The following is a 14597-nucleotide window of genomic DNA, read 5'->3' as shown; positions in this document are numbered from 1 at the left end:
TGAAAAAAGAAGTTTTTCTTAAATTCTCCAAGTCTCTTGTAAAAGATCCTCTTAGGCTATGGCACAGGAATAACTTCCTATTTGGAAGTTAGTTCTTTTGCTTTGCAGTACTATTTTTAAAGCATGGATTATAAGCCAAAAAAGATCTTGTTTTTCCTCTAGTAAGATTTTTCTGTAACATTATTAACCTCCTTAAGTCATGGAGCACAAATCCCAAGGTCACTGTGCAATCATTTGGCTCCTGAACTTGCCTGCTGCTTTGCTTTATTTCTAAGTTGTATACGCAACATTTGTTTTCTCCACATCTCTGAGTCTGAAGACTGAGTCAAGAGGAGCACAGGAAAATATCAGGACCGTGCCTAGCTATAGGTGGCTCTCTTGGGCAGTGTTAGGTACCTTTGTTTAGCCTACAGGGCTTGTTCTGCTTCTTCAGAGAACTGCAAAGCTCCCTAGACAACACAGTGTAATTTGGACCTTAGGAAATCAAGAGCCATCTGTACAAGCCCTGATTTTACAAAGTATAGGTACTTTAAAGGAGGTGGGTGTCCATGGGTTATCCCACTGAAGCCATTTGTTTCCCAGCTGGAACTTGCTGGCCCTGTCCAGCCCTGCAGCCACTTATCAGAGCCACAACCCCCATCCTCAGTTCTCCTTGGTCTCTGTCTCCTCACAGTTGGGTGGTTTCACTCTGACCATGACAGTTTTACTGCTCAGAGCAGAGTCCAGGGTCTGCTTCGGACAGTGGCCAAACAGTAGCAGATGTTCAGAGATGAACTCAAGGACAGGGCGAGCATAAAGGGACACATTCCCACTGTCCTTTCCTGGCCTCTGACAAACTGCAGCTCACTTGCTTCCTGAGCCAGAAGTGGTGTCTCTGTATCTACTCATATTTTCCTCCTGTGAGTTTGTCTAATTACTTTTTGAACCCACAACAATTTTCATCCACAGCTTCCCAAAGCAATGAGTCCCACTGCCTCACTGTGCTCTGTGGGTAAAAAGAGTGTCTTTTTGCTTGACTGAAAAATGTCACCTTCTCCTGTGTTGTGGTAGTGCAGAAACCAGAGAATCATCATCACCTGTTGTCTTTTTGTGCTCACTCTTGTGCTAAAGTCTTGGCACAGCAATTCATACTGGGAGAAAGGAGCCTCCTGCTTTTCTTCACATAGCCTGTCCAAGGCATGCACTAGATACAGTTCTGAAATATAACATTCCATCAAGATCTGAGACAAGCCCAGACAAAAAGGCCAGGCACCACAGCTTCAGGAGCTGAAATTAATCTTCCTTAATGCCAAGCTACTTTGCACAAAGATGACAAAAACCACTTTGAAAGTGGTTACTGGGTGCCCTGCAAAAATTAGAAATGCCTTTTGAGTCTTGTGGGGTCTGTGGATCCATCCTATGAAGATGAATGCAAAAATATGACAGTGGAACCAGCCTTGAGACTCAGTGCTTCTGATTTCATTGGCTATTTCTAGAATGAAAGCCAATGCAAAACAGAACAATACTTGGTAAAAGAGAGGGATGGAGTTTCAAAACTAAAGCTTGCAAGACACCTTTTACATGTTCCTTTAAGATGACTTTATGTCTTTGCTTCAAGGATGTCAGAGAACTTCACAAAGTATAAGACTGCTTCAGAGCAGTTATAGAAACTGCTAGATGTACTTCAGAAGAGCTAAGAAAAGCAGGAGAAATTTCCAAAGACTCTAATTGCAGTTAGACACTTCATTCCTGTTCAAAAGCCTATAGGGGAGACTGCTGACTTTCTAATTTACTGTTTTTACTAGAAAGTTTGATTCAGATATTCTTGAAACAACCTTGCTATTTCTCAATTGGAAAGTGTACTTTTGTTGAGTGCCAATTAAACCTTAGCCACGCTTCTGCTTTGTGGAAGTGACCGTTCTGAAAATAGGGAAGTCTCAGCCTGGGTGCAAAAAATTCGAGGGCCTGGTTGTACTGTAGTAGTTGCATCGCAGGGAGCAATGAGGAAATCTCCTCATAAGGTTGGAATGTGTTGAAGTTTGGAAAAGGTGAACTCTTTTTAACTCTTTTCCAATGTCTGCATTTCCTTTGTGCATTAAATATGTCACTAGGGGCTTATCTTCCTGGTTTAACTCATCTTTCATAGGATCACAGCATGGCTCAGGTTGGAAGGGACCACAGTGGGGTCATCTGGTCCAACCTCCCTGCTCAAGGAGAGTCATCCCAGAGCACAAGGCACAGGATTGTGCCCAGATGGTTCGTGAACATCTTCAGTGAGGGAGACTCCACAGCCTCTCCAGGCAATCTGTTCCAGTGTTTGGTCACTTCCACATGAAGAAGTTCTTCCTCATGTTCAGGTGGAACATCCTGTGCATCGGTTTCTGCCTCTTGTCCTGTTGCTTGGCACCACTGAGAAGAGCCTCCAAAAGGCTCCATCCTCTGACACTCTCCCTTCAGATACTCAGAGGCATTGATGAGGTTCCTTCTCAGTTATCCCTTTTTCAGGCCGAACAGCCCATTCCTTCTTCTACCATGACATATGAAAAGAAGGAGACAGCTCAATGGGAAGATGTAAGGAAAGAAGATGATTCTCAGACATGATGTAAGGGATTTGAAAATTTGTGCTACTTACCTAGTTTGGAATTTGGTCAGGACTTTGAGGCTGCCACTCCTACACCATTCCTTAGATATCTGTTTGGAAAATGCCAATTCTTAGAGTAACATTTTTTCACCTGGAAGAAACAGAATGGTACTTTTCTTCTAGAGTAGAAGTGTTCCATGTTTTTCTCTGAATAAAAATAGGTCTTCACTTTCTATCAGATTAACATCCCCTTTTCATTCTTATCCATTTTACATCAAATATTTATTTCTCATCACACACTTTAATTTTTGAACTCTAAGAATAATCTATCACATCCTGAATTTAATTTAACCTTCACAGGAAGACTGGGCTTTCCTGAACAGTAACCACAGGAGACGTTCTTCTCCATTGGCCAGAGTTGAAACTAATAGCCATGGCATGTTTGCTTATCTCTTATCTCTGGGGTTAGATTGCTGCTGTCAGCTTCTCCCTTGTTATCTGGCTGCTGCTACTGCTCACTCAGTTGTGCAGGGATGTCAGTTCCATTAATAACCTGAGCACTGTGCAAAAAGATAGTGGAAAACAGGTGAAGGGAGAGGAAATTGTATTTAACCCTGATCTCACCGCTGTCATTTTTCAGACTCAACCACGACTATATAAGGCCAGAATGGGTGTGTGACATCAAAACAGTTGTGACAAATCTCATGCTTGAAATAGGAGGGAGACAGATGGACAGACACCTGCAGATGCTCAGGAACCAGGGTGAATCTGAAGGTTTTTATGGCAGAAACGCAACATGAAAACATTGTTATGCTAAATGACAGAGTAATTCTTCCAAAGAGCAAGAGATCTTCCACCACCCTTGGAAGTCTGGGTTTGTTTCAGCTTTAGCTTTCACTATCTTTGTTGTTTTAACAAGTAAACCTGTCTCCTGCAGAGGTACAGTTCCAAAAGACAGTGTAGTCCATCCCCTGCTCAGCAGTAGCAGATATGGAGGTGCAGGAGAGCTGTTCTCTGTGTGAGGAGTCTACAAGGGCATGCTCAGGGATCTGTGTGGCATTGCCTCGCTCTCTGCAATGAAAGTGCATTTCCTGGCTGGGGTGATCTCCACCTGCTGTAAATGCCCACTGAGGAGAGCTGCCTGCTGCCTGGGAGTGGGTGAGGAGCTCAGCAGGGCAGGGCTGTGGGCTGGGACCCCACCATGGACCCTCAGCGTGGGCACTGAGCTGTTCCCAACCAGGTGTGTGAACCAGCATCACTTCAGCTTGCTCAGGTATTGTACCAGTCACTGGGGTTTGAAGCAAAGTAGTGAGATTTTAAATGGCTTCAGGTACTGGTATTGCTGGAGTTTACCTGTAAAGGAGCTGTACCACAAGCAGCTCATCAGACTCAGGAATTTCTTCCTTTAGTGGCCTTTTAGAGGCCAGGATGCTGTGACTAAGAATAAAGGCTTCCTCAGCTGCCCTCATTTGTGAGGGAGCTGTGAAGTGTCTTGTGCTCAGTTTTCTGCGTATGGGATGAGCTTCATCAATGTGAAAATACCTAGATATAATTTATTTAAAACTAAGAATATGTAAAGGTTTGGAATAGAGAGGAATTTGATCTTGAGTAAAGCATTTTCTGAATATTTTTCCTCTATGTTCTGCAGCCTGTGTATTTGATTATGTACGCGTGTGCTTTCCCCCCATACATTACAAGGCATGGACAACTGAGAGTGACATGCTTACTATTACAGTGCTGGTCAGGTCCCTGTTCAAGCAAAAGGAATTCCTCCTCAGAGATAAAACATGCAAGTCATGAGTACTCCTGGTGTTTAAGTTCTCAGTGACCATTTCAGTTGGAGTAGTGTTAAAAAGGGTCTCTACCATGTCTGGTCTCAGTTGCAGCAAGACTGCGGCTGAAGCTCACTTGTGAAATGAGAAATGAAAAAGGAATTTTTCACATGCTATCCTTTATTTAAATAAAAAGAGCTCAGCAACCTTTGCTTAACCTTGAAAATGTTAAATGAATGTAAACTGATGCAAGCAGAGACTAAGGTCAGAAGTTGTTCCTTTCTGGAACAGGTTATTCAGAGTTTTGCTTAAAACTGGAGAAGAAACACTATGGTGAATCATATCCCACACAGTTATGATGTGGAGAGAGCTTCCTCACCCTTTCCTGATCTCTGAGCCTGCCCCTCTCTCAGTGTCCAGTGCCAGAGATCTCAGCACACAGTGGTGTTTTGGGTCCCTGTGAACTTTCATTTTGCTAGCACAGTGGGTTTTCTTAAGCCTGCTGCTTGCCCTGAGCTAAAACAAAACAGCAGAAAAGATTTTTTGATCAAGGTGAGTGTGTTTCTAGCAAGAGATGGCATGAAAATGGCAGTATGAATCAACTCATGAGGTGCTCTGAGGGCTGAGCAGTGAAGGAGTCCCTTCACTTTCAGAAAGGAGTTTCTATGGAAAACTGAATATAATAATTTTTGAAGCTTTGTCACCAATGTGACAAAGACCAACCAAAGGTGGCTTTTTTTTTCTTTTTTTTTTTTTTAATTTGGAGTTGGGGAGTGTGTTTGGTTGTTTGATTTTCAGAGATATTGGAAAAGATGGAATGTTGCCTGAAAATAAAGGCAGGAGCAGTATGGTTTTTTACAGTGCTAAGTAAGAGTCCAAGCCTAGCTTGGCATGAGTCCTATCAAAGGCAGCTTAGCAGCACATGCTGTGGGGCATGTGTCTATATCTGTATCTATATCTATATCAGCATCATACTAATGATAGTCTGTGTCTTCAGAGCACAGCACATTCATTTCTGGCTCGTTCAAAGTGCAGCTGAAAGAGCTCCCAGCTCTGCACACACCCTGGGGCAGTCATGCCCCAAGTGATCCACAGGTGTGCAGGGAGGAATCCTGTGCAGAAGAATCCCACACTGAAGCTGAGCTGTCACTGCTGGTAGTGCCACAGCTGAGTCATTTTCAATATCTGGGCATCACCCTTTCTTCTGGTCCATGGGCATCATTCCAGCTCCACTGAGAATCCAAAGACCCTTAAAACTCACCCAGGTGCTTTGGACAGGAATAGTTAGCAGTTAAGCACATCCTGTGCCAGGAGCTCAGTTGTGCTGGTCTGCAGTATAAATGCATTTATATCTTCAAAGATGAAGTTATTTTCTGTGTGCCACAAAGAAAGATACTGCAGATATGATGTTCTGTATGTGAAAGACAGAATATATCTCTCTCACATATAATATTCTGGAATGGGATCATGCTAATTGTCATACAGAGGTTGCAAGTGGAAAATTGAATGAAAATAAAATGGAGAAAGAATTTTTTTCCTCAGCAAAATTAAAGCAAAGCTGGCAGCAGAATGAGTTTCTGGTGGAAGGAGAAAAAATGACTGAATCTATTAGTTGCAGTGCTGCATTGAACTGAGGAGTTGTGCTTATGAAAATATCACAGTCAATTAGTATGTTTATTTAAGTAAGACTGAAATAAAGATCTAGTTTCACACTTTCTCTGACTTCATCCAGTTCTATTGCTTAAAAAAAATAAAATTAATGTGGGATTCATTTAAACTGAAAAGTTAATTCCAGTGAAACTTTTGTCACAGTGCTTGAACCAATGACTGAATCTTTGTATTCCAGAGAGCCAGAATGGATTTAGAAAAGAGTAGCACTGATGTACATTGTGGCTTTTTCTGATTCTTTTGTCCATGGTAGTCCTACTAAACTTTTAGATGCTTTAAACTTTATGTGTAATAATAATATTGTCTTGCTGAATAGTAGATACTAAGACTGAACATATAATCTCAATGAACACTTGTCTTGGGAATTGCTGTGTGCCTTTTCCTCTCTGTTTCCTAGGATTATAAGGTATGGTATGGTCTTTTAAAGTGTACTAAATAATATTGTCTTGCCAGTAAGTTTTGTCTGAGTGAGGCTTTGGTTTCAAAAGCTCATTCAGAGGAGGAGGTAACTACTGTACCGCATAACTCTTCTCCACTTTGTCACATCACGTGTCCCCAGCACTTGGCTTGTAAAAGTTCTAGAACTTGTTGGGTCTCCATGTGGTGAGTGAGTGATTCAGCTCAGTGATCTGGCTGGGGAAAAGCTTGGTTAAATTTCTGCTGTGTTATGGGTGTTTTTGGTGGCCCCACAGAAAGGGGTGTTAAGGAGCCGAGGCAGCCTTTGGAGGCTGTGGGTGCAGGACAGCATGAGAAGAACTATGGACAGAGCTGAGAGGAGTGGGGAAGAAGGACAAGGACTAGGAATTTTTTTCCATTTGGCAGCACAAATTTGTTAAATGGACTCAGCTACTTTTGGAACCATAATGTGTGTTTAACTGAAAGCAATTGTATGCATACATGGGGTGTCATTACTTGCACAAGTCACTTGATTATTTATTTTACTTTTTCTTTGACCTTGGCCTCAAGCTATTATAAAGATGAAATGATAGCTGTGTTTTCTCTCTTCATTACTTTGGCAAGTATTTTAGAGCATTCAAAACAATTATTTTAATACAGAGGGAATGGTTATGGTGCAGTGTGAAGTGGTGGTATGTGAATTGTTATTAAATTAAACACTAGTTCTTGAAAAGTCTACACAGCTTCTATTACTGTGACAAAACAAAATGAGGACAGTTAAGTTTTAAAAATAAATAATGTTAATCTGTATTCTTGAGTGTGCATTAGACTGTTCACTGCGGATCAAGTACTGTTAAAAATTGTCATTTCAGGCCAAGTGTTCATGTTTGAGTTGCCACTTCACTTTCCATTGTGGTTGACAATGTGAAAATCCCTGATATTTCACTTTCCCACAAAGGAAATACTGTGCATCATAAGGGTGAGCTCAATCCATCTCTCACTCAAGTCAGTAATGTTTTCCTACTGACATCTGTAGGGTTGGGCTTTAGCCCTGTGATGGAACTTTCCTGTGTTTTGCCAAGATCCACCACTCTATTTTCCTATTTTTTCCATATGTAAACTCTAGATAGATGCAGTGATATTTATGCAGCAGTATTACCAGATGGCTCTTGAATCATCTGTTCTCAATGAAAAATGAAAAGACTGGGCACATATATAAAGGCTGAATTAATCTTTGTAATTAAATGGAACATTACTTTGCCATGAATGATTTTAGCTTTCACAATGTATTTCATGCTAATTTTTCAGTGAACTGTAATTGTATTAATTTTTTATATATTTAGAAGCTTAAAAACGATCTTCACAAAGTTATTGAGTAAGTTAATATACAGAAGATCTCTGTTGGACTCATAAAACTTTGTGGTGAGATATATGTTTTGTTTTGTTTTCTCTTTACAGTAAGTAAAATATGTCAGTACTTAGTATTGTATAAAATATCCAAGTCATACTCTGAGAGGCAAAAAGGCTCTCAGGATGCTCACATGCTTGGTTGTCAAGTAAGAATTTGAATAGGCTGGGAACTGGGCTGCTTTGGAGCACTGAAACACGTGTGCATTCCCACGTTGGCAGGTTGTTAAGCAGAGTGAAAGCTCCTTTATTATCTTGTCTGTGTAGTAAAACTGCCTTGCAATGCTCTCCCTGTGACAGAAAGACACTGATGGTAAAATCCTGGCTGTGTTGAAGTCAGTGGGGAAACTTCTATGCACAAGGAGTGGTGGAATAGTCCCACTCTGGCTCCTCTGCCTCGGAGCCTGCTCTCTCTGGCTGCTGGGATAGGAAAGAGTTGTCATGACTTACCCTAAAGCACCCTGCAGCAATGAGTTTCCTTAATTTACCCAGCAGCCCAACTCAGCTGAGTGTTTAATGATGCCTGGGGGAAGTACCCCAGTGCCTCTTTTCTTCCTGCACACATGGCTGTTTAATATGCAAATTAGAGAGAGGAGTTAAATGAGCCTTTAAACCATAAAAAGTTGTGCATGGTGGATTCATGTGCAACTACCACATGGCTGGTTTCCTGTACATTTGTCACATTTCATTTGACTCCCTGTGCTTGCCTCCTGGAAGGCTGGTATCTTATACATACTTTTAATCCTATCAAGGGGAAAATAATGACATCATTATCAAAGAGTAAGCAAGCTATAGAAGAGTTTTCCACTTCTTTGTGCTACGTAAATAAGGAATCTCCTGACTGCTGTTAAATATTACACAAGTGAACAGAAAAATAGGCACAGAAACAAAACTTCCAACATGCAAATTCTGAAACCTATGATACTTTCTAACTTGTCGGTTGTGTAAATAAATTGTGCTGGGCTCTGCTGAAAAGGTTTGCACTTGGTGCAAAGCTTCTAGGAGGAAGCCCAGTCAGAGGAATTCCCAAGGACTTCAGAAGGCTTCCTATGATCTCTCATGAGTTTTACTTTGGCTATAGGAAACAGTTTACCTAACCAAGAGCCAAACATCCTTCACTGTCAGCATCAGCTTTGTCTGTCTTACTTGCTCAGATCTCTAAACCACACATATTGTGGTAATGCCTTTTATTTAACAAATGCAATAATATAACATTTCCCCCTTATCTATCTATCTATCTATCTATCTATCTATCTATCTATCTATCTATCTATCTATATCTCACAAAATACAGACAGCTTTAGATATACAAAGCATCCAAGTACTACAAGCAGCATTACCTTTTGAGGTTGCTTTTCAAAATCTCAAGACACACTCTGTTATTTACTAGGGTTTTATATAGACTTTATAAAAAATCTCCATATTGTCTGAGTATTTTATTCTCATGCTTAGAAATCTCAATCTCACAACATCAAATGTGAAAGTCACAAAGCCAATGATGAACTCATGCAGAACATTTGAGATCCACCTGATTTGTTTAAGTAGCTGACTTAGCAGAAATTAAAACTGTTGGGTTTTGCTTTATCCTTTTCCAAAGCTAGTTTTAACTAGTATTGAAACATGGGAAATGGTAAAGGAAATTTTCTGTTTCCTTGCAAAGTTCAGTCAGTTGGACCCGACAACACCACCAGGAAAAATTTAGACACTCTTGATTACATACAAACTTGCAGATGAATCGTGTTCCCTTCCTGGCTTTTTGTTCTCCCTCCCCATCACAGCCTTTAAAATATCATGAAAGACTGCTGAACCTTCTGGCAAAGTGGGGAAACATTCTGTTGAGAGTTAATTTGGCTCATTTCATATTTTCCATTCAGCATTTTTCTTCCATTGCTTTTTTTATTACTAGGGCAATTTGCATGACAATGGGATCTTTCTTGCTTAAGAAATTGTCTGCTTCTGCTGCTAATTTCCTACCTGAAGTTGTTATCTTCTGTTTGTGACATCTTAATTATCTCAACCACAATTAATTGTGATGTCACAAATGGAGGATTATGACTTCGGGTTGGAAGTGAGATCGAGAAATTGAAGGAGGCCTTTTTTCTTGAAAAATAAAAGAGGAGACAGAATGACTTTGGTTAAATGGAAGCAATCCTCCATCACCTTTCTTCTGAAAGTTGTGGAACAGCTGGTTTTATGTCTTGCTGTATAGGAGGCCCTGCTGTATTGAGATGCTCTGAAGTGGGAGAAGGGGAAAGGCTGTGTGGAGGAAGGGAAATCTTCCTTTAAGCAGTCAGTCCCTGAAGCAAAAAGGAATAAAAGTTGTTGGACCCTAAGAAAGACCCAGGCTCTGCTCATAGAGAGCAGAATGCAGGCTTGGTACTGTTGTACTTGGTTTAAAGGCCAATCATTTATTGTTTTTCATATCTTGCAATATTCATTTGAGTTTTGACATCAGAGTCTGATGACCACAGAGGAGCATTTTTTGAATGGAGGGAATTCCAAAGACTTATGGAGAAATTATATTCAGCATCATGAAAATATAAAAAATGAAAGTTTTGTGCTAACCCAGTCCATCATAGCTGTAATTTATCCTATGGACTTGTCACATTTCACTTCTTGGTATGTCATCTTATCTTTTAGTGTACTTCTGCTTTTCTTCTGGAAACTTGTTTCCACAGAGATTTTGGGTGTCTGATGTTTTTTGAGGACTTTACCAAGGCTGTTTATAAACTCACACCATGATTTACAAAGTGGGAATACTCATCTACAGCTACTTCACACTGGACTATTTGCACAGGTTGTGCATAAACACTGGGACCAAATCACAACTGAAAGAGCATTAATGAAAAATGGGGTGTCTTATTTTAACACCTCTAGTGGCATTAGGAAAAGAGCAAAGACTGCAAAGAAAGGGAGGGAAACTGGATAACTACACACAGACCAGTCCTGTGGTTTTCAGAAAGTACAGTGTCCTTCAGAAAAGGACCCATCCTCAGGTGCAAATGGAAGTGGCCCTCAGTGGAAACGCCAGGCTGCACTTGCTGGGATCAAGCTTGATTCACATCTGTGCATCAAATCTGTTTTAGCAGTTGGATTTGTACCAGCTACTGTGCCATAGCAAAACAGGCCATTTCCTGTTGTCCTTTGGAAAACAGTGTACAAACAGGCATTTGACCATCTGATTAACACAAAACCCTGTAGGGAAAATCAGCTGTTAAGACTTTGCACTCAGACACGTCGCTGTAAGTACGCAAGAGCTCTGCAGGCAGTGACAGACCCACTGTGATAATCTGACAGCAGAATCTGGACCCTCTGCCTTGTGATGCCAAGCTCATTTGTGGTACCAAGTTTACCTTGTAGGCAGGTTGTTTTGAAGTTACATTAGGATGGCTCCAGGGAAGCATAATAATACCAAGTGGAAACTTAGCAAGAAAGAGAAAAAGCTGTATGCTGAGAAGTGGATTTATCGGTCAAAACTTTTTTTTCTCTTTTTCTTTTTCAAAGGCAAAAGCAGTTATGGCGAAAGTTGGTTACCCTCAGTTTATAATGAATGACACATATATTAATGAAGACATCAAAACAGTAAGTGCCAGGCTTGCAGCTTTATTCATCTATTGCAGCCATTATTTGCTCTGTTTTGCTGCTGTCTAAAGTCAAGCTAGTCTTTTGTTTGGCATGCACCTGGACTCATGCTTGCTTGGTTATTTTTATTTTATTTTTGAAATGTGCTAGCTCTAAATTTTATCTAAATACTCAATGCTGTTGTATCTAAGTGAGATCATGAGTCCTGCTGGGAGTAAAATCTGCCTGGGTGCAAAGAACTGTCCTGCTATTAAGCATTTTAAAGGTTAAGCATGCACTGTAATAATTTTGCATTTACTTGTAAAAATTGAATAAACCAAAAGCATTTTTTCTCAAAATAATGATTTTCAAAAAGCCTAATGCAATTTACCTCAGAATATCACAATTTAGGATGCCATATATAAGTTCTCCTCATATCTCCAGGCTATGAATTTAATTTACAATTGATGTTTATAATCATGCCAAGAGGTCCTAACCAATGTATAGGCCTATTGTGCTGCCTGCTGGACAAAGATACTGTGGGGGGACTCTTTCCTGCCCCAGTACCTGTTCAGTCTAACTAAGGCAGGAAGGCAAATGATTAATAACAACAACAAAAACAACAACAACAACAACAACAACAATAAATTTACTACTTTCCAACTGTGGCATGCATTTGGTGAATTGTATTGCTGAAAGTCACAGGCAAACTAGAAACACAAGTTCAATCCTGAAGCAGTAAAATACAAGAGCAATCATCATCTTTGCCAGAGCACATGAACAGACACTAAATGGAGGCATCATTTATTGGGAGAACCATGTCCATCAGCCTAGTCCTTGTCCAGGGAAGCTGTAGGGTGAGATGATGCAGTGAAAACAGTGCAATGAGACAGAGCATGTAACCAAGTCTATCACTCAGTGTGTGGCATTATTTGCTCAGATAAGTGGCAATGGCTGGTGAAAAATACTTGTTAATCATGCTTACAAACCCAAAGTTTACATTCGAAGAGCAACTCCCTCACAAATCCTAGAATTGTTTTAAACTGATGAAAGGGATTTATAACCTATTAACATCCCTTTTCCTTGCCTGTTTAGTTTTGTGTGTGTGAATGCTATTAGATTTGGAAACTTATGGAAGCATGTAGCCCTATGGCTGTAAATATTTAATGTGGTAGAACTCTCAGAAGGCACAGAATATGAAATATTTTTTATAAAATGTAAAACAAACTGAAAAAGGGACTTCATTACATTGTTGGAAGTGGTTTTAAAATGCACTTTTAAAAATAAAAGTAAGCCTACTTCCTCTTGGGAAAGAGGCTCTCTTAATAATAGCCATGGAAATGTGCAGTCTGCAATGCACTGTTGGGTGCTTATGATTCCTTCAGCAGCACTCTGCACAATGAAGAGTTTTCCCAGTGCTCCAGACCCTTGTATATATCTGTTCAGCCACTGGTTGTTTTTTTTTTTTAACTAAGCTCATAAAATATTTATTCTTCCTACCAAGTGTGAAAATTTTACTTGCTTTGATAATCGCAAAAAAATTAGGTAATTATCTCATATAAAATAAAAGTTCTGCTTGTTTTATGTGAGCTTTTGTTTCTTTGGACATGCTTTAAAAATGTCTGTGCTTTCTTGGTACAGCTGAAGTTTACAGAAAGTGATTATTTTGGCAATGTATTGCAAACTCGCAAATACGCAGCCCAATCTGATTTCTACTGGCTTAGAAAAGAAGTTCCAAAAACAGAGTGAGTAGACAAAAGGCAAATTTACATAATCTTCTAACAATATTTTAACTTATATTATTTAATTTTTATATTAAATACTGTTATATATTAAGTTTTAATAGAATTATGTTAACAGCAATATGATATGCCACAAAAAGCCTATGGGCAAACTCCCATTATTCAGAAACTCCTGTGAATTTTCTTTTTGAAGGTATCCCTGTTCATATGCAGAATAGTCATGTGCTTGAAGCTTAATTTAATGAAAAAAGGGGTAATTGAATTGCAATTAAAAATGGATTATGTCTCCTGGTCACAGTTAGAGTTTGAAATGGTACAGCAGGGATTTATGAACTGAATTCTGTAGGAATGAAATCATAGTAAGAGATAATGTTATTATTAGAAATACAAATCAGCATTGTTTAGTTACCTGCTGTTGATAGCAGTGATACAGAATGGAACATAATTGAATCTACGTGTGTTATTTTTATTTATTTGTAAACATGAGAGTGCAGATTGTGTCACAAACTTTCATAAAATACATAAGAGAATCCTTCTCTTTTCTTACTGGTGGGTAATCAAATCCTTAAAATGCAAATTAAAACCTAAGCAGAACTTAATTAGTCTAATCATGCTCCTTAAAAATGACTTCTTCTACACACAGACTTTGAAATCAGTGGCAGTGCTTAGCTCCAGTGGTTTTATTTCCTTAGGGCTCCAGAAACCCTACTCAAACTGAACCATGCCTTCTTCTGGGGGTGACTCTGTGCTGTCCACAGGGCAGGGAGACAAACTAAGGTTGCTCATGGTTGAAGTGTTTTAATTTGGCCCTGTGTGTTCAAGGCATTATTTATAACTTAGATTTAATTGTGAATTTTACCTTCTCATCGCAGCTTTCTCTGACATTGCACTGGTCAGCCCTGGGGTATGATTTTAGGGATATTCCTGGATGCAGGACCAGACCGTGGTGGTGTGTTCTCTTCAGGGCAGCAGTTCCAAGGGAGCAGAGGAACAGCACTGGCCTCTCTATGGCAGTGGTCAGCCCTGGGGCAGCCAGCCCTGATGCAGAACCTGTAGACTCTTGGCACAATGGGAAAGCTCTCCTGAGAGGAAATCATGTGGTAGGCAGCCCCTGACTCCAGGACTGTATTCTGAGAGCTGTCACATGGGTATGCTTAAAAAATGAAAGTGTTACCCAATTGCCCTCTACAAGATTGAACCCTTCTCATGCCTGTCTTTACCTCTTATTCCCAGGACCACATAATAGCCAGCCCCTCATCACCTTTGTAGCTCTTTTCTTGTCAGCCCTCAGAGCACATTCAGGCCTGCTGGGTGCCAGTTTGATTTCTGGTCCCTTCCCTTTGTTAGCACAGCTATTTGCTCTGCCTTCTGCAGGGCTGGAGGTAATCTCACCTGAGCCCTGGCAGGGAGGGATAATTAGGGCTCCTGCTGGGATATTATTCTGTCTCTGCAACTGTTCAGTGATAGAAAAGGGCTCTGAAAGTGGTGTCA

At 40.2% G+C, this 14597-nt stretch overlaps 2 protein-coding genes across 6 annotated transcripts in view; one reads left to right on the top strand and one right to left on the bottom strand.

The window, feature by feature from the left end:
• Positions 1-14597, bottom strand: part of LOC129117519 (uncharacterized) — a 415270-nt gene that overhangs the window by 58297 nt on the left and 342376 nt on the right. The window lies entirely within an intron of this gene.
• The window catches only part of PHEX (phosphate regulating endopeptidase X-linked), a 95640-nt gene that overhangs the window by 49627 nt on the left and 31416 nt on the right, over positions 1-14597 (top strand). Inside the window, exons 13-14 of the mRNA XM_054628215.2 lie at positions 11308-11385; positions 13006-13109. Of these exons, the coding sequence (XP_054484190.2) occupies positions 11308-11385; positions 13006-13109 (182 nt within the window). The remainder of the gene's footprint in view (positions 1-11307; positions 11386-13005; positions 13110-14597) is intronic.

Source organism: Agelaius phoeniceus, chromosome 2 (genome assembly GCF_051311805.1).
Source record: "Agelaius phoeniceus isolate bAgePho1 chromosome 2, bAgePho1.hap1, whole genome shotgun sequence".
Taxonomy (NCBI): Eukaryota; Metazoa; Chordata; class Aves; order Passeriformes; family Icteridae; genus Agelaius; species Agelaius phoeniceus.
Note: the sequence above shows the minus strand (reverse complement) of the source record. Positions and strands in the feature narration are given on the sequence as shown.